This window comes from Podarcis filfolensis, assembly GCF_964270895.1.
Source record: "Podarcis filfolensis genome assembly, chromosome: 12".
Taxonomy (NCBI): domain Eukaryota; kingdom Metazoa; phylum Chordata; class Lepidosauria; order Squamata; family Lacertidae; genus Podarcis; species Podarcis filfolensis.
This window is the reverse complement of record NC_139614.1, coordinates 8,755,192-8,773,933: the sequence shown is the minus strand read 5'-3', so window position 1 is coordinate 8,773,933 and position 18,742 is coordinate 8,755,192. Positions and strand designations below refer to the sequence as shown.

Below are 18,742 nucleotides of genomic sequence, written 5' to 3'. Positions count from 1 at the left end.
ACTAAACTATAGTTTAAAATGGGTTCCAGATACTTTGGACTACAAATCCCATCTGTCCTGGTCAGCATGGTCAAGAATGATGGAGTTGAGCCCAAAACATATGGAGGGTGCCAGGATGAGGAATCCTGATTTAGAGTGGAGGCCAAACAGGCCCTTTGTGTGTCTATAAGGGATAGGTCAGTTGGAGTGACATTGGTGTATTAACAATTACTTTAAATTGGAAATGCTTTAGTTTCCATAGTAATAAACTGTTTACCTGACACATTTCAAGCTTGCAGATAAATGTTGGTGTGGATTATTATTATTATTATTATTATTATTATTATTATTGCAATGCAAGATTCAGATTATTTTGCATGCATCTCAGGAAAGCTTAAAGAAAATAATGTCCTATCACTCAGAGGAGGGTGGACATTTAGCTGGCAACGGCTATAGAAATTTTTCAATGCTGCGTTTTTACTCTAAAAATCCAGTAAACAAAGCTGGCTTCTGTGTGGGGGGAAAGAAGGAAAAGAAATGAGTGGGTGATTGAATCCAATTTTCTTAATACCTTTCATTATTTATAATGCGTGAAATGTTATATCAATTTCATCGGAACAAACAAAATGAATAAAATGAGGGGGTTTGACTTTAAATGTATTTGTTTTGAGGATGCAGTGGGTGAGAAATTTAGACTGAGTTTGTTTCCTAATGGTTTGATATTTGGACATTTTAAAATCACAACAAGCGGTGGTTCCTGTGAAGATTTATGGAAAAATCTGTTCTGGTTATTTGATTCCAGATGACAGCTTCCAACATTAGTGGTTGCTTAAACATGAACACTGTGGCCACTGAGCTTTCCCCCAAATAAGTGCTTTCCTCTTATGATTATTATTACTGACACTCTACCCACTAGACCACACTGACTATATCACACACACACACACACACACAGAGAGAGAGAGAGAGAGAGAGAGAGAGAGAGAGAGAGTTATCTATAATGACTTGGATATCTCCACTAATGTTTTCTTTTAGAGTTTTTTTGCAGTGAAAATTCCTTCCTCTGTGGGATCTGTACTTTGTCACAAATGTGAGTCAAAACTAAGGTAGGGAGCGGGTGGTACTGTGGCCAAAACCACTGAGCCCCTTGGGCTTGCCAATCAGAAGGTCGGCAGATTGAATCCGTGTGACGGGGTGAGCTCCCGTTACTCTGTCCAGCTCCTGCCAACCTGATATTTTGAAAGCATACCAACATGAGTAGATAAATAGGTACAGTGGTACCTCAGGTTAAGTACTTAATTCATTCCGGAGGTCTGTACTTAACCTGAAACTGTTCGTAATCTGAAGCACCACTTTAGCTAATGGGGCCTCCTGCGGCCGCCGCGCCGCCGGAGCCCGATTTCTGTTCTTATCCTGAAGCAAAGTTCTTAACCTGAAGCACTATTTCTGGGTTAGCGGTGTCTGTAACCTGAAGCATATGTAGCCTGAAGCGTACGTAACCTGAGGTACCACTGTACAGCGAGAAGGTAAATGGTGTTTCCGTGTGCCAGAAGCGGTTTAGCCATTCTGTCCCTCAGACCCAGAAAACTGTACTGCGGACAAATATTGGCTCCCTCTGCCTGAAGCGAGATGATCGCCACACCCCATAGTCAGGTTTGACGGGACTTAACTGTCCAGGGGTCCTTTGCCTTTACCTTCTTTACCAAGGTAGGAGAAGTTGATGGCAGGCTAGTGTGATCGCTTGGTGTAAGCATGGTGTTCTGCTGTCTGAATTCAATCCTCTGCAAAGTTGGAAATAGAGTCCTCCCTTGTTTTCTGAAGCATAGGTTGCCTTGCTTACTTGCACATTGTTGAAGCCTCACAGCAGGAAGAAGCAAAGCCACATCTTTATTCATTGCCTGCCAATAATTCTGCTTGATCGCAGCTTTATCATTCCAAGATTGGTAAGCGACTCACTAGAACCCCACGTTTTATTTTGTTAATAATTTAAAAAGGGAAACTTCCGCCTGGGGCACATAAGTTCAAAGTGTGACTGATGTGCGTCGCAGAGGAAAGCAAACCAGAAGAAAAATGAACAGGAAATATTGTGAGCTTTCAAAACCGGATGATTTTTCTAGGATGGCGAGTCACGGGATTTATTTATCTATTTTTAATAGCAACCTCGGTAATAACACTTATTTATTTATTTAAAGCATTTCCATCCTATCTCGTTCCATGCTGCAGACAGCTTAACAACCAAAACTGAAATCAAAACATTCCCTATTAAGGACAGCAAGTTAGAAAAGGAGAACGAGAACCAGAAGCAAATGTAATTCCCATCTTCGCCGATTTCAGCTTCCATTTGACCAAAGATCACACATCCCCTGCCAAATGCATGATCAGAAGTGTGTTTTGCAAAAATCTCCCCTACAAAGCCATTCTACAGCCCCAGAGCCTCTACCAATAATGGCCTGCTCCTTGCTGGAGCTCAGTTCATACAGCTCACAAAGTGATGGAACAGAGAGCCAAGACACCCAGTGCAGAATCTTAATCGGTGTGGGAGAATGTATGAGAAGAGGCTGTCCTGAAGTGAATCAGGTACAGTGGTACCTCGGGTTACATACGCTTCAGGTTACATACGCTTCAGGTTACACACTCCGCTAACCCAGAAATAGTGCTTCAGGTTAAGAACTTTGCTTCAGGATGAGAACAGAAATTGTGCTCCGGCGGCACAGCAGCAGCAGGAGACACCATTAGCTAAAGTGGTGCTTCAGGTTAAGAACAGTTTCAGGTTAAGTACGGACCTCCGGAACGAATTAAGTACTTAACCTGAGGTACCACTGTACTAGGCTGTGGAGGCTTAAAGGTTATACCAAGGACCTCATTGCAACCCTTCCCCACTCCAGTAAGCTGCAGTAATGCAGGTGTCGGAAGGATGGCTCCAGTGCTCTGTCCCACCTTAATCATCATCATACGATACGATACGATACGATATCTTTATTGTCATTGTCCCTTGCGCAACAATGAAATTGAAAACTGCATAAAACTACATTAAAACTACAGAAAACTACCAGAAAACTACATAAAACTACATAAAAGCTACATAAAACTGCTACAAAACTACATAAAACATTCAAAACCCCCTAAAAACTCTAAAACCCCATTTTAAAAAACACTATACTACAGACTATCTACTATAGTACTATCATCATCACTTTTAATTTGTATAAAGGTAAAGGGACCCCTGACCATTAGGTCCAGTCGTGGCCGACTCTGGGGTTGCAGCACTCATCCCGCTTTATTGGCCGAGGGAGCCGGTGTACAGCTTCCGGGTCATGTGGCCAGCATGACTAAGCCGCTTCTGGCGAACCAGAGCAGCGCACGGAAACACCGTTTCCCTTCCTGCCGGAGCGGTACCTATTTATCTACTTGCACTTTGATGTGCTTTCGAACTGCTAGGTTGGCAGGAGCAGGGACCGAGCAACGGGAGCTCACCCTGTTGTGGGAATTTGAACTGCCGACATTCTGATCGGCAAGTCCTAGGCTCTGTGGTTTAACCCACAGCACCACCCGCGTCGCTTTAATTTGCACACCACCTTTCTATCTTACAATACTCAAGGCGTTTTACAAGCTGAAGAAACAAAGAATGTACACCTTATAACAATCTAATGCAATACAAAAATGTGATAATAAAACAGCTTTAAAATAAGCAATCTACATCAAATAAAAGTAACATTCAACAATCATTAGAATAGTATAGAATAATAATATCAGCATATAAAAATTAAACAGAAACCCACTCTTAACAATTACAATAAATAATTTCAAAACTACGATCAATAAAACAGTGGCAAGCCACAGTGCATAAAATAGAAGAAGAAGAAGAAGAAGAAGAAGAAGAAGAAGAAGAAGAAGAAGAAGAAGAAGAATAGTAGTAGTAGTAGTAGTAGTAGTAGTAGTAGTAGTAGTAGTAGTTTGGACTTGATATCCCGCCTTTCACTCCCCTTCAGGAGTCTCAAAGCAGCTAACATTCTCCTTTCCCTTCCTCCCCCACAACAAACACTCTGTGAGGTGAGTGGGGCTGAGAGACTTCAGAGAAGTGTGACTGGCCCAAGGTCACCCAGCAGCTGCATGTGGAGGAGCAGAGACGCGAACCCGGTTCCCCAGATTATGTGACTACCGCTCTTAACCACAACACCACACTGGCTCTCAGATACATACAATACAATACAAATTGAGAAGCAGAGACTGGAGAGTGGGGCAAGGCAGGTGGAAGAAGGCCTTGCCTGATGGAGTCTCTCCCCTCACCTTAATAGCAACTACTGGAGATGAAAATACCTCATCCAGATATGCTTGAAGTTACTCTGACAGTGCAGTCTTTGAAACTTCACCATGTACTATGTCAGGATTAACGGTTCGCCATTTTTTAAAATTGGCGGATGCTCTAAGCATCCTGCCCGGGGATCGAGGGTCAGGGTAGATCACTGCAGCCAGTTTGCTAGGATCATCTAATGCTTTCAAGTAGGATTTCTCTGTGTTCAATTCCCCCCCCCCCCCATGATTATTCCTTTCTAATCAAACCCATGAACCTGAATGCCCCCAAATGTTTGTGCTTGTAGTTCTGTCACTACAAACAAAATCATTGCTTACACCTGATCCCAGAAACTTTGCTTGCCTCAGATCAAGCTTGACATTTCATCAGATTTCAAGGAAATAAACAACGATCTGACTTTTAGAAGACACCTGAAGGCAGCCCTGTTTAGGATAGTTTTTAATGTTCGATGTTTTATTGTATTTTTAATATTTTGTTGGGAGTCACCGAGAGTGACGGGGTAGAAATAATAAAGTATTACTAGTATTAGTATTAGTATTATTAGTATTAGTGCAAGGAAATTTTTAAAAGCCACTAGAGGATCTGCTGTACTCCAATAAACTAATATAGTGGTACTGCTTTGGATACTATTCATACTAAGTTTCATGCAAATGAAACTGTATCCAAAGCAACATCCAGCTGGTGTCCTAATACTTTGGAGAAACTACCTTTTCTGCCTGTAAGAAAAGGAGTTAATTCATTAAACCACTGCACCCTCCGGTTGAATTATTTTTCAGTAACCATTTACTTAAGTGCCAGAAACTACTCACTTGGGGAGAGACCCAAAGTGGTTAGTGGAAGCTGCCTTATACCCAGTCAAACCAATGGTTCATCTAGCTCAATATCGACTGACAGCAACTTTCCAGATAGAAAGCTTTGAGGCAGAGTCTGTGGTTTGCATGCTCAACGTCCCAGGTTAACAGTCCCTGGCATATGCAGATTAAAGGGATCCTGGGCTGCTAGAGATGTGTGGAAGACCCAGGGAAAGACTACCATTAGGCAGACTGTGGCAGCCGATTTAGGCTGCCAGAAAGAGACAGCACAATATTTACTTTACTGTTGTAATTTCACTCCCTTGGAGAGGCAGTTGTGGGGTTTTACTGTCTTAGCCTTTCTTCTTCTTTCATTCAAGACTTGCTTCTCTACCTTGATATGGGAACTAATTGCGCCATCTGCCTCCAGCAGCAAAATGTTTTGGGCTGCCCCTGGAGGTCACTTTCTGCCAGACTCCCCAGAGAGCCCATACCAGCTAGAGTAGATAATATTGGACTAGGAGGACAATCAGCCTGACCCATATAAGGGAGCTTCCTAGGTCCCTCCCTGACTAGGTGTTCACCTTGGATCCAGCTGCTCAGTTATCTCTGCACAGTGGAAATATTTGCACATTTCTCCTTTTCATACAAACCCAAGGCTGGCATATGGAAATGCATGTACCCCAAGGTTTTCAGTTGCACCATGGGTAGATTGATGTACTCTTGTTTCCAGAGACAGCTTTCGCTGATCAGGCGATTGCCAGAGCAGGCAGAGGCAAAGGAGAACTTCTACGCTAGGCATGTGTTTCCTGCTGGAAGAGTGCTCTAAGCACATCACTTCTTGAAAAGAACTCATAAGAGAAAGAGGGGGAAACCCAACACTAATTAGCAATGGGTCAGTTTTTGAAGTGCAGTGGTTTGGTGTGTCCTGCAGATGGGCTTTCTTGGCCAAGGGTCATTGCTACATAAAAGGGCATTGAGTGGCAACAGGGTCCTTGTTCTCAGGAACAAACGTCTCTGAGGAAGTTCTCTAAGGAAAACCTAGTGGTAAATGGGTTCCCCCACCAGTGAAGTCAACCTGGGGCATCGTAATGTTACAGAAGGAAGAAGAAGTGCAAGGGCCTCTGTCTACTGTTTCTCCACATTTCTATCTTGCTTTCACATCTCTCCACCCAGGAGGTTAGTTTCTGATGGGGGGGGAGGGGAGTAACAGGAAGACCGGATCCTTATCCTTCCTATCCTGTCCGAGTCTACAACCTGGTTGCAACTGAAGCAATAACTGACATGGTTGCCTAAAGCAGCCTCAACTGACCTGATGTCCATCAGATGTTTTGGACTATAAGCCATGACAGATGTGGCTGATGAGAATTGTAGTCCAAAATAGCTGGAGGGCACCAGTTGGCAAAGGCTGGCCTAAAGTAATGGGAAGGATTACTCTTAGTCCATTTGCCCTGGTCCTCCTTTTGTGCCCAGACACAACCTAGCCTTTTTTGTACATTTGGGCAAATGGCTTCTGTGGAATTAATTAGCAAATCATGTTATGTCTGAAACTGAGCTTATAGCATTAAATTAGTTTCTCGGGGCCTATTGCTGAGCCAGCAAGAGGGTTGTTATTTAGAAAAACAAGCACTTAGTTGTACTGCTTAGTTTCGCTCCCTGGTAGAAGAAGAATAATGTTTACCATTTAATTAACCTCATGTGGCATGGTGGGAATGGATGGCAAATCAATAATGAATGTCATTACAGTCACCTTGTGCAACTGCAATTCTGGTTTTCAAACGAGGGGGAATGATAATGAGTCTTGATTTCTACAGGAGCACTTTCAGTGGTAGGCAGGTGATTAGTTATGAAGCTCAGCGCTCCCACTGGAGGAATGAAGAAAGCTGGCTGCAAAACTCTCTGAGAAGACGAGCCAAGGGACTGGAAACACAAGATGGAGGACACTGTTTATTGCCTTGTCCTGTTATTTATTTTCATCTCAAAAATCCTTAAATTAAGAACTCAATGGTGCTTGTGTGTTTAGGAAGGGAGTTAATGGGGTGTGTGATGCAGTAAACAGCAATTTTGCATGTGACCAAAAGTCCCTAGGAATGTGTCTCTTCCCGTACTTGTGAACACGTGACACAGGAAGTTGTCTTAACTCAGTAAGACCATTGGTCCTTCTCTTACTCAGGATTGTCCACACTGCCTGGCAGCAGATCTCCAAGGTTTCAGTCAAGAGTCTCTCCTAGGAATCAAACCTGGGACCTTCTGCATGCACAGCAGTGCTCTACTACTGAACTATGGCCTTTCCCCTGTGACTTCAGAGGTGGCCATCATGACAAAATGGTGCAGGTTCTATTTCTGGCTATGTGTGGCCTCTCCCACAATAGACAAAAACCCCAAATAATATAAAGAGCAAAATCCAACAGGAAAATCATCCCATTGAAAAGAATGGGAACTGCACAAGAGGAGACGACTCCCATGGATTTCACTAAAACTTGCACAGGGAACTTTCCCATTGGAGTGTGTCATTTAAATCATAGTAACCATTTCTAAATAGGCACATATGCAATGCATTGTTGGGGCAATGCAAAGCTGCTCATCAGTCTGGATTGTATTCAAATTCCAGTAACTGGAATTACGTTCATTGTATGCAGCTAAGGTCAGCAAGAATTGCATGTCATTAGGAATCTGATCATAGTATGAGCTTTGCTATTTGAACAATGTTTTGTCGCATTGCAGCTCCAGAAACTGAAACGATCGCTGTCTTTCAAGACCAAAAGTTTACGGAGTAAAAGTGCAGACAACTTTTTCCAGCGGACAAACAGTGACATGAAGTTGCAGGTAGATTTGCTATCAGAAATCAGCCCCAGAACTGGCCAACTCTCAGCCTCTGAAAGTCAGACATCTACTCCCACCATAGTCCAACACCAACAGGAAAGCAACAAGACTCACGTTTTCCAGGAGCACATATTCAAAAAACCTACGTTCTGTGACATCTGCAACCACATGATTGTAGGTAAGAATGGTTTTGCTTCTTCCCAAGCACCTAATGTACAATGGTATTTTCCAGCATGTGATAAAGAAAATTTGGGCTGATTATTTGAATCTTTTAAAATATGCATGCAAGACCTCTAGGCAAAATTTTGTCCAAAGGATCCATTTCCTTTTATGTATTTATCATGATAGAAGGGTTTGTTGACCCTTGAGAATTCCAGAGCTCTGAATCTTATAAGTGTACAGAATAAAATAAATAGGAATCAAATAAGTATGTAAGCTTTTCATTATAATATCACATCCAAGGCTTAAGCAGCAAATGCTATCAGTCTGAAATGATTGCAAGCCTTTGGACCCAATCAAGCAGTTTGCACCAATTAAGATGTCACTTGAAAGCTTAGGCCTGTAGACAATATTTATGCAGTTTAATTTTCAGAAACATTCATGAAATTTAGAAATGAAATTTCTCAGATGCCTGGCTAGCCCACCCTTCTGTGACATCAGAGCATTCTAGACTAATAAGAGGTGTAATATTTTTTTTTATGTATTTTACTTGCTAGACATCTCATAAACAAGTTCTTGAGCCATAGGCATGGTGGTTATGATATTTTTGCTGTGCAGATCAGCTGTTCACCACTGGATGATTCTAATAGTTTCATACCCTAGTGGTTAAGATTTTGCTACAAGATGGCATAAAATATATTCTATTAATCTCCCCCTCACTGACATGGGAGTCCATTGGACTAGTTAATGCATCTGATCACTCAAAACCATCTTCTGACTAGATCATTGGCCAATTGTGACAAAGTAGAACCACTGTGCTCTTGCAAGGTGGGTGAGGAGCTGCATGAGACGTTGGATGGAGGTCATAATTGTATAGAGAAGGGGAATTATATAGGAATCATTATGTCATCTGTGCACTATGGTGTATCTGCATGTTAGCCAGAGCTAACCAAACGTTTCTCCTGATAAACCTAATGATCTACAAATTCTGAAAATGTATTTCTATGGTCCTAGAACCTAAAGATTGTTAGAAGCCATGCTTCTATAGGAAAAGAATAGTATATAATATGGGAAAGATTCATAGAGTTGTAATGATGTTGAAAGAGAGATGGAATCCACGAAGTGGTATCTGGCAGGAAGCTGGAAGAGGAACGATAAATATACTCTTGAAGATAGCTGATACAAGGTTTCATAAGCAGATACTTCCTTCAGCATATTTTGGAAGTTCTCACAGTGATAGGATTCATGTAAGCAAATAAGTCTGTTTTCTGTACCAGTTGGGCAAAGATTGTTCTGTGATATGGTCTCACTGAATGGTCTTTTACTAGGGAGGCAAAACTTTGCCCACTTACGATTTGTCTGCCAGCGGTAATGTGGAAATCCCAAAGTGCCAACCACCTTATGCAGCACTTAATTCACCAAGCTGTTTGTCAGGTGCTTTTCAAGTTGAGCAAATTAATATCAAGGGAATTCCGATCTTGGAGAGCATTGTAGACTTTCAAGAAACAAGAGCTACATGTCCCCCCACAACCCCCCATCCCCAAATATATATTGGGAAATTCATACTTTTAACATATTTTCTGTATATTTAAGTTAATTTCAGCAACAGTGGAAGCGCATTTGAGAGGAGTTTGAAATTTACAAAGATAAGAGGGCATACTTTTCCCCTATCCAAGTTTGAATAAAAAATGTATAAAACATATTCTGAATTGAAGTGTGCAATTTAAAAACTTGCAAGAGCTTTGCAAGACAAGGATATTTTTCTTAGTATTCTTTTCAACCAAGATTCAGTGAATATCCAGAATATCCTTCTTACTCTTACCAATGTATAAATTTAGCTGGTGTCTTTCTGACTGCCGTTGGATCATTACAACAGTTGTTGGATAAACTGAATGGCAACCATGAGGCCTGGGGACAGAGGAGAGGATGCAACAAAATGCAGTGCTTTGATTAGTGCACTCTAAAAACCTTCAACCCCCCGGACCTTTACATACATGTGTCTGGAGGCATATTCAGCCCTTTCAAAATAAAACGCATGCACAAATATTATGGAAACTGGGGAAGATGTGGTGGAACAATAATGTTTTTTCAGAACCACCCCAAGCAAGCAGACAAACAGTAAAGTTGCACCAGTGGAAGCGAATGCTGGATATTTAACAATAAAGCACTTAAAAGGCTGCAAGTTAACTTCAATACGAAGATATAGGGCTGGATCTGGAGGCTACAAAAAGAGATGTATTACACACATGTACATGTACATGGGATGTGGGTGGCGCTGTGGGTTAAACCACAGAGCCTAGGACTTGCCGATCAGAAGGTCGGCAGTTCGAATCCCCGCGTAAATAGGTACCACTCCTGCGGGAAGGTAAACGGCGTTTCCATACGCTGCTCTGGTTTGCCAGAAGCGGCTTAGTCATGCTGGCCACATGACCCGGAAGCTGTACGCCAGCTCCCTCAGCCAATAAAGCGAGATGAGCGCCGTAACCCCAGAGTCGGCCATGACCAGACCTAATGGTCAGGGGTCCCTTTACCTTTACAACCATTATGTTTATGTAATTGTGTTTGTGCATGCCAACAAAACATTCTAGATCCCTGAATCAATTCCACAAGTGCTTATCGTTCAAAAAGAGTGAAAGCTTTTTGTTCTGGATTCTGCGCAAGCTGTGTTTATTTAGGAATATATTCTGGGTCTTCATGCTATTAAATTCTCCATGCAAAATAGGCTATCAACATATCACCTGGCTCAACCTCTTCTGACCCTGCAGATGTTGTTGGACTCCAACTTTTACAATCCCCACCCAGCATAGCCAATGGCCAGAGATGATGAGAATTCCCCTTGAACATCTGGATGGCCCTCCATACGTCATGTACTGACAAATATAATTGTGTGAAAAATGCAGTAGTGTAAACCTACCCTTTGTTTCAGATGAAACTAAGGGTTTTCTTGGTTTTTCACCAGATATGTCTTTGCTGTCTAACCTATCCTAATAAGAGGCAGATACAATGAGAATGCTGTATTTAATATTTCCTCTACAAGATGTTGAAACTCTTGTAATGTACAGATTCAGGATACCACCGAGGCCTACAGATTATGCATGATGGTAACATTCCATGAAGCCGAGAAATATTCTAATTCCTCAGGCTGTTAGAATAGCTCGGTTAACAATAAGTATTCAGATTCTGGTAGTCAGCTGTGTTGGTCCAGTAGCACCTTAGAGTAGCACCTTAGAGACCAACTAAGTTTGTTCTTGGTATAAACTTTTGTGTGCATGCACACTTCTTCAGATACACATATATTTTGAATAAGTACAGTGGTACCTCGGGTTAAATGCTTAATTCGTTCTGGAGGTCCGTTCTTAACCTGAAACACTTCTTAACCTGAAGCACCACTTTAGCTAATGGGGCCTCCTGCTGCTGCCGCGCCGCTGGAGCACGATTTCTGTTCTCATCCTGAAGCAAAGTTCTTAACCTGAAGCACTATTTCTGGGTTAGCGGAGTCTGTAACCTGAAGCGCATGTAACCTGAAGCGTATGTAACCTGAGGTACCACTGTATTCAGTTTTTGCAAAGGAAAAAATTGAGAATCAGAGTATTTGCCGATGCAAGGCAGGTTCCAAAGCCCTGAATTTTTATGACCACTTGAGGCTTTTTCTCTTTTTTTTAGCTGAAACTAGTTCTGATTTATTATCTGATTTATTTGTCGGCTAATAATATAGAACTTGCAAGGAATGAAAAAGAGCAGTGCTAATGATCATTCCCAACCACCTAGCCTGCCCTGTCCAACATTATATCCAGTCTGGTTTGGTTTAGTTTAGTCATATTTTTCCATTCACCCTTGAGATAACATGTTAATGTATTTTCGGGGTGGTGAGGTAGGCAGGAGTCGAGATTCTGCAGGAAGATACAATTTAAGAGCCAATCTGGGCTGAAACTGCAAAGCCAGCACATCAAAACATCAGGCTGTTACTTTGATGTGCTTCAGCCCCTTTTCTTTCCTTCTTTTTCTGCAGTGTTTTCATGTACAGACAGTTTTCCGCTGAAGAAAACAAGTGCTGAAAAAAAATATCTTTTTTAAAAAAAAACAAAAAAACAAAACCCCATGCTATTCCTGAAGTCCATTTCCTGTAGTGACTCGAATGGAAAAAATCTTCGCTTTCCACACATTCTTTGCATACTGCGCCTCATCATTTGTGTCAAATCCCTAAAAACATTCCCTCCAATTTATTGTTAGGTTTTGGTGCACATCCGTCTACTCAAAACTGGTTAGAGCAGCAGAATCAGGAAGGAACTCAAAAGCAAAATTGCATAATATATCTTGTTGCTTCAGTGAATGTTCTCTTGACGCCCCTTAGCTGGAAGAGCAATCATTCACTCTATGTTTTGCAATGTAATCAATTGCAATTTCATTTCACTTTTATGCAATATAAATTAGATCTCCCTCCCCTCAAAATACAACCATCATTGAAAACTATCAGAGATGCATAAACCATTTTTCTCATGAAGACTGCAGAAGCCCTTAAGTATGAATATTTATCTGTGTTTTGAACTTGAACTCTATTCCTAATCCTTCTTCCCCTGCATTAACTGTTTCACGGGTGACCACATAGGCATCCTTGCACACAATCACAGGGCGCCACTGAAGTTTGAGAGCCCAGACTTACTGTGTGTGGCAGTAAATCTCCAGCCCACCTTTGTAATCAGTCAAAAGCACTTTAATCAGTTAACTTAACTTAGTAATTGACTCAGCATTGCATCCCCGAACTTTGAACAGAATAGGTGCTAACTCTACCTTGATGCAGGTGTTCTACTTTTGTCATAGAATTGTAGAGTTGGAAGGGACCCGAGGGTCATCTAGTGCAGGGGTCAACAAACTTTTTCAGCAGGGGGCCGGTCCACTCTCCCTCAGACCTTGTGGGGGGCCGGACTATATTTCAACCAAGTATTAAAATACAGTGCTCTGTTTTTTGTTCTTTTAAATACATTTTTATTAATTTTAACATACAATTTATAAAACGTACCACATAAATTATTACAAATACACTTTTTTTGGACTTCCATCAGCACCTCCAATGATCTTCCGTCTTAACCTCTTTTTATGCATTACTTAATTTTATATTGTCTTTACCTCTCTTAACTTATAATCTCCCCTTTTCCATTTTTACAATATTTCCAACAATACTCCTCACATAACTTCTTGCAAACCTACAAACGTCGTCTGATCATCACAAATACTTTTCATATAGTTCGTAAATTTACTCCAGTCTTCGGTAAATTTCTGGTCCCACCAGTTTCGAATCCTTCCTGTTAATTTGTCTAATTCTGCATAGTCCATAAAATACAGTGGTCTGTTAAATATTAAAAGCTTTTCTAAAAAGGGCTGCCTTCAGATGTCTTCTAAAAATCTGGTAGTTGTTTTTCTCTTTGACATCTGGTGCGAGGGTGTTCCACAGGGCGGGTGCCACTACCGAGAAGGTGTTCTGCCTGGTTCCCTGTAACCTCACTTCTCGCAATGAGCGAAGCGCCAGAAGGCCCTCGGCACTGGATCATTTAGGGCTTTAAAGGTCAGCACCAACACTTTGAATTGTGCTTGGAAATGTACTGGGAGCCAATGTAGATTTTTCAAGACCAGTGTTATGTGGTCTCAGCAGCCGCTCCCAGTCACCAGTCTAGCTGCCGCATTCTGGATTAGTTGTACTCATTCTACTCATTGTACATTCTACTCATGTAAAAACACACTGATTCCCGGACCATCCACTGGCCGGATTTAGAAGGTGATTGGGCCGGATCTGGCCCCCGGGCCTTAGGTTGCCTACCCATGATCTAGTGTAACCCCCTGCAATGCTAGAAATGTGCAAATGCTACTCTAAGTCTCTCTCCCTGTTTGCTGTCCTAACCCTTTTAGTTCCACATAAATTGATACAGTTCATGCCACCTTTGGCACTTTTTCTGCACTTTCATATTGTGTTTGTGTACATGTGTGTGTGTGTGTGTGTGTGGGCAGACGCTCACAGGAGCCATCGTCTTGCCATCTTTAGTTACATGCAAGATAACAGTACACCTACAGTTTCAGATGTGGGGCAACAGTTGTGAGCCTGCTGGAAAGTCTTCTACAGCTGAAACAAGTGAGCTAAGCTATGCTGAAACTGATGGAGAGCAGCATAGGTTAATTGTGGGAAACTATTAGCATTTGTTGTTGCTGCTGCTTATTTTGCTTTTTTTTTAAGTCTCCAGAGAAGATAGCTCACTCCTAATGCTTCCTTTTTTAATGCTGTTTCCAGAGAAAGATATGTCCCTGGGAAATAAGTTCTAATTTTAAGCTTGTTTTTAGCATGCCTGCATGCAAGAACACATTGAGTTATTTCGACTGGGGATTTTTCTTTTAATCCATGAGGACCTAGAAGACACATTCTGGATGATAACTAATGATCACAGAATGGGAGAAAAAAACACAAATATGTTAGTTTTGAGAAATTTAATTTATAGGGTCAGCTCCTTAGCTCTCCCAAAATGCCATGTCCCAGAAATTCCACCATTCAGAGGGACTGTGAGTTTAAAAAGACATGGCGATCATCCTGGGGGGCAGGTTAAAACCCATGGTGTTATTGACTGTAGGCTCTGGCAGGCACCGCCATTTTGACATCACCATTAGCCATGAACCCAAGAATCCACCTGGAAAAGCCAAGTGGGGACACCAGACCTATCATTACATTTTGCAATTCAGTGAAATGTGTTGTGTCGCTGTAGACCTGCCTATAATTCCTTATATTTGTTGCAATTGTTTCAATTGTTGGGAGGACTCCAAATCCAATTCTGTGTGTGAATACACACATTTACCTGCTCCCTCCCTACAATAAATTCCGCTTAGGCTTGCTGTGAAAGCTTATGCTGCAATGGATCTGTTAGTCTTTTAGTTTGCTAAATTGCTCTTGCTGTTTTTGCTACAGCAGCCTAGCCCACAACTTCTCCTGTGAGATGTCAGACTTCTGAGGCACTTGTATACTTTCTTATTGTTAAAAGAATGTGGCTTCACATTTAGAACTAGCTTCAAACGATATTATTGAAAGAGCACGAGCTTTATTGATTTTCTCCATACAATTTTCTCCATACCTTGGGTGATTTCGTTCTTTGCTGCCTTAGTGGCACAATAGACTTTCCGTTCCTTGTAAATTTTTACAGCTCGCTTTAAAATCTCCTGCTACAGCTGCCTTAGGAGTCTTCCTTCCCTGCTGGATTAACAAAACTGTAGCATGGAATTTGTGCTTCCTGCAACATCACCAGCTAACTTATCTGAAGCCTGCTGCCTGAATCATACTGCTCTTCCCTACTGTCTAAAAATCCCAAAAGATTCACCTTCAACTGTTGCATCCAATTTAATGGCTATGGAACTCCACTTGAAATTCTGGCACTGAAAATTTCTACTGCTAGTCTCACAGAGCAAGCAGATTTTCTGCCTTTTATGTCTTTCAAGTGAAATAGCCACAAATAGATGAAGCATCAAATAAATGGCATAAACAGGCCATATGTAGTCTCATACAACAGCTATTAATTAACTGACCAATTATTAACAGATTATTATTATTACCCCCAGTGCTTTGAGGGGTAAAAAAATGAGGTGACAGTATTCCTCTGTTGGTAAAAGATTCATAGGTTGCCAACACAGTGGCTGCCATAGACAGCAAAAAAGAAGAGGTGAAGTGGTCTGAATGAGTGATTGCTGTCACACAAAAAACCTGTCTCCTATTGTTAGTTTGATTCAAGGAACCAGAAGCAAAGGGAAATAACCATTAGTGATGCTTCATAAGCTATACACACAGCAGATGTGTGTTCAGAATGCAGCAGGTAGACTGGTAACTGGGAGCGGCCGCCAAGACCATATAACACTGGTCTTGAAAGACCTACAGTGGTGCCTCGCAAGACGAAATTAATTCGTTCCGCGAATTTTTTCGTCTAGCGAATTTTTCGTCTTGCGAAGCACGAAATCCCATAGGAATGCATTGAAAATCAATTAATGCATTCCTATGGTCAAAAAAAGTCCAAACAAAGCCAAATTTGGTACAACAAGAGTTATTAAGTGCTCTTTAAAGTCACACATACTGTAAAGAGCATTTCAAAATTCAAACCCATAAATTTTTTTAAAAACAGCAGAGTGGCCCAATGGTCACAGAAAATCATAAAAATGCAGGAAAAAAAACACAAGCTTCCAGATTCTTGCAAACCCCACCCCAACTGTTCCCCCAGCCACCCAGCACACAGAAATTCAAATCCAGAATTTTTTTTAAAAAAAACAGCAGAGTGGCCCAGTGGTCACAGAAAATCATAAAAATGCAGGAAAAAAACCACAAGCTTCCAGATTCTTGCAAACCCCTCCCCAACTGTTCCCCCAGCCACCCAGCACACAGAAATTCAAATCCAGAATTTTTTAAAAAAAACAGTAGAGTGGCCCAATGGTCACAGAAAATCATAAAAATGCAGAAAAAAAACACACAAGCTTCCAGATTCTTGCAAACCCCTCCCCAACACCAAGTCCTTGAATTGCAAACACCCCAACCCAAAATCCAAAACCCCCCAAAAAAGTTTTAAAAGCTTAACTTACCAAATGGCTGCAAAAGAAGTTTTGGGAAAGCTTCAAAAATCACCAAAGTCTTTAAAAACCTCAAAAAAGGCTACTATGTACACTGCGTTCTATGAGTTGCTCCTCGAAGTCAAGTCGCAACTGTATTAATGGTGTTAAGAAAAAGGAAACAAACTTGCAAGACGTTTTCGTCTTGCGAAGCAAGCCCATAGGGAAATTCGTCTTGCGAAGCAGCTCAAAAAACGGAAAACCCTTTCGTCTAGCGAGTTTTCCGTCTTGCGAGGCATTCGTCTTGCGGGGCACCACTGTACACTGGCTCCCAGTACATTTCCGAGCACAATTCAAAATTTTGTTGCTGACCTTTAAAGCCCTAAACGACCTCGGTCCATTATACCTGAAGGAGCGTCTCCATCCCCATCATTCTGCCCGGACACTGAGGTCCAGCTCCGAGGGCCTTCTGGCGGTTCCCTCCTTGCGAGAAGCCAAGTTACAGGGAACCAGGCAGAGGGCCTTCTCGGTAGTGGCACCCTCCCTGTGGAATGCCCTCCCACCAGATGTCAAAGAGAACAACAACTGCCAGATTTTTAGAAGACATCTGAAGGCAGCCCTGTTTAGGGAAGCTTTTAATGTTTAAATAGGTTATTGTATTCTAATATTCCAATGGAAGCCACCCAGAGTGGCTGGGGAAATCCAGCCAGATGGGTGGGGTATAAATGATAACTTCTTCTTCTTCTTCTTCTTCTTCTTCTTCTTATTATTATTATTATTATTATTATTATTATTGCACATACTCAGTTTGCGGAATTCATTGCTGTAAGAGGCGGTGATGGCCGTAAGCTTAGATGGCTTAGAGAGAGAGAGAGAGAGAGGTCTAAGGAAGTCTGTGACTGCTAGTCATAATGGCTGCTTGCTTCATCCAGGCAATGAGGAACAGCTGTGGGAGAAGACTGCTGCCTTCATGTCCCGCGCAAACTTGGCTCAGCTTTTTAGGCAGGGTGAGGCCACTGCCTCAGGTGGGATGAGCCCCCCCAAACGGCATGCCTGCGGGCACCCTGCCTGCCACACTGTCTCCGCCAGCAGCCAAGAAGCGATGCCACCAGCAGCACCATTTTGGGGCAACTCAGACCCCCTGTCTGATACTCTGCTAGCAGCAACTTATGGAAATATATTCTGAAGGCACTCGCTGAATGCTGCAATCTGTCTTGAATCCGAAGGCTGGCAAGGAGTGAAACTATATATATAGCGGCTAGCGTTGGTGCTCTGCTTTCCCTCAGGGGAAATGGCACTAAATTGTGGGCGTGTTTTGAACAATGAAAGCCAGTTTGACCCTCTTATTAGCAAGGCTGTTCTCTACTTATGTGTGCAACGTGTATAGTATTTAAAATACATTAATACTAAATGATCATGATGACACAGAGGTAATACTTGGGTATAGGTGGACCAAAAATAAAAGCAATAGTTTCCTCTAGCACTCAAGAGAGGAAGCAGCAATTCAGATGCTGGAATGCCATACTGTATAGCTTAGCCTTTAGGTCTAAGGACACTGTCTTGTGTTTGCAGTGGCTGAACTGATATGACTTCTGCTTTGGGTTGTAAGGGCATTGCATGCTTCAGTCGCTGGACTGGCCCTTCCAGCTGTGCTTTATGTTTGCCTTAGAGGGAATTCCACTGGCAGGGATTGCAGGCTGCAAACCATCTGACTCTTTCTCTAGAGGCTGGAGAAGGTAGATGACAGAAGGCTACCCAGCTGGTGGGAGGTGTAGTTCAAAACACCTGGAAGGTCTCAGTTTGGGAAAAACTGCCCTAAGTCATTACAAATAAAAGGTGTGTCAGAACTATTTGCTATGCACAACTTCATGAATATTATAGCTGAATTTGTGTGCTGTGTCTTGGCCTTCTTGTTACATACATTTTGAATTTCTAAAATTTCACCCCTTGTGGAAATTCAGGGACAATTATAAAGCAGACACAAATATCAGCTTCTTGATGAGTCTCTTTTAAGTTTTCACTCTCAGGGTTGAGATAAAGAAGAAGAAGAATATCATTTATTACGGCCATAGGCCCATACAGGTAAAAACAACACATAAATAACAGCTTGTGCCGTAAG

General features: G+C 41.9%; 1 protein-coding gene across 1 annotated transcript in view; it reads left to right on the top strand.

The window, feature by feature from the left end:
- The window catches only part of STAC (SH3 and cysteine rich domain), an 86,167-nt gene that overhangs the window by 25,838 nt on the left and 41,587 nt on the right, over positions 1 to 18,742 (top strand). Inside the window, exon 2 of the mRNA XM_083578168.1 lies at positions 7,807 to 8,083. Within this exon, the coding sequence (XP_083434294.1) occupies positions 7,807 to 8,083 (277 nt within the window). The remainder of the gene's footprint in view (positions 1 to 7,806; positions 8,084 to 18,742) is intronic.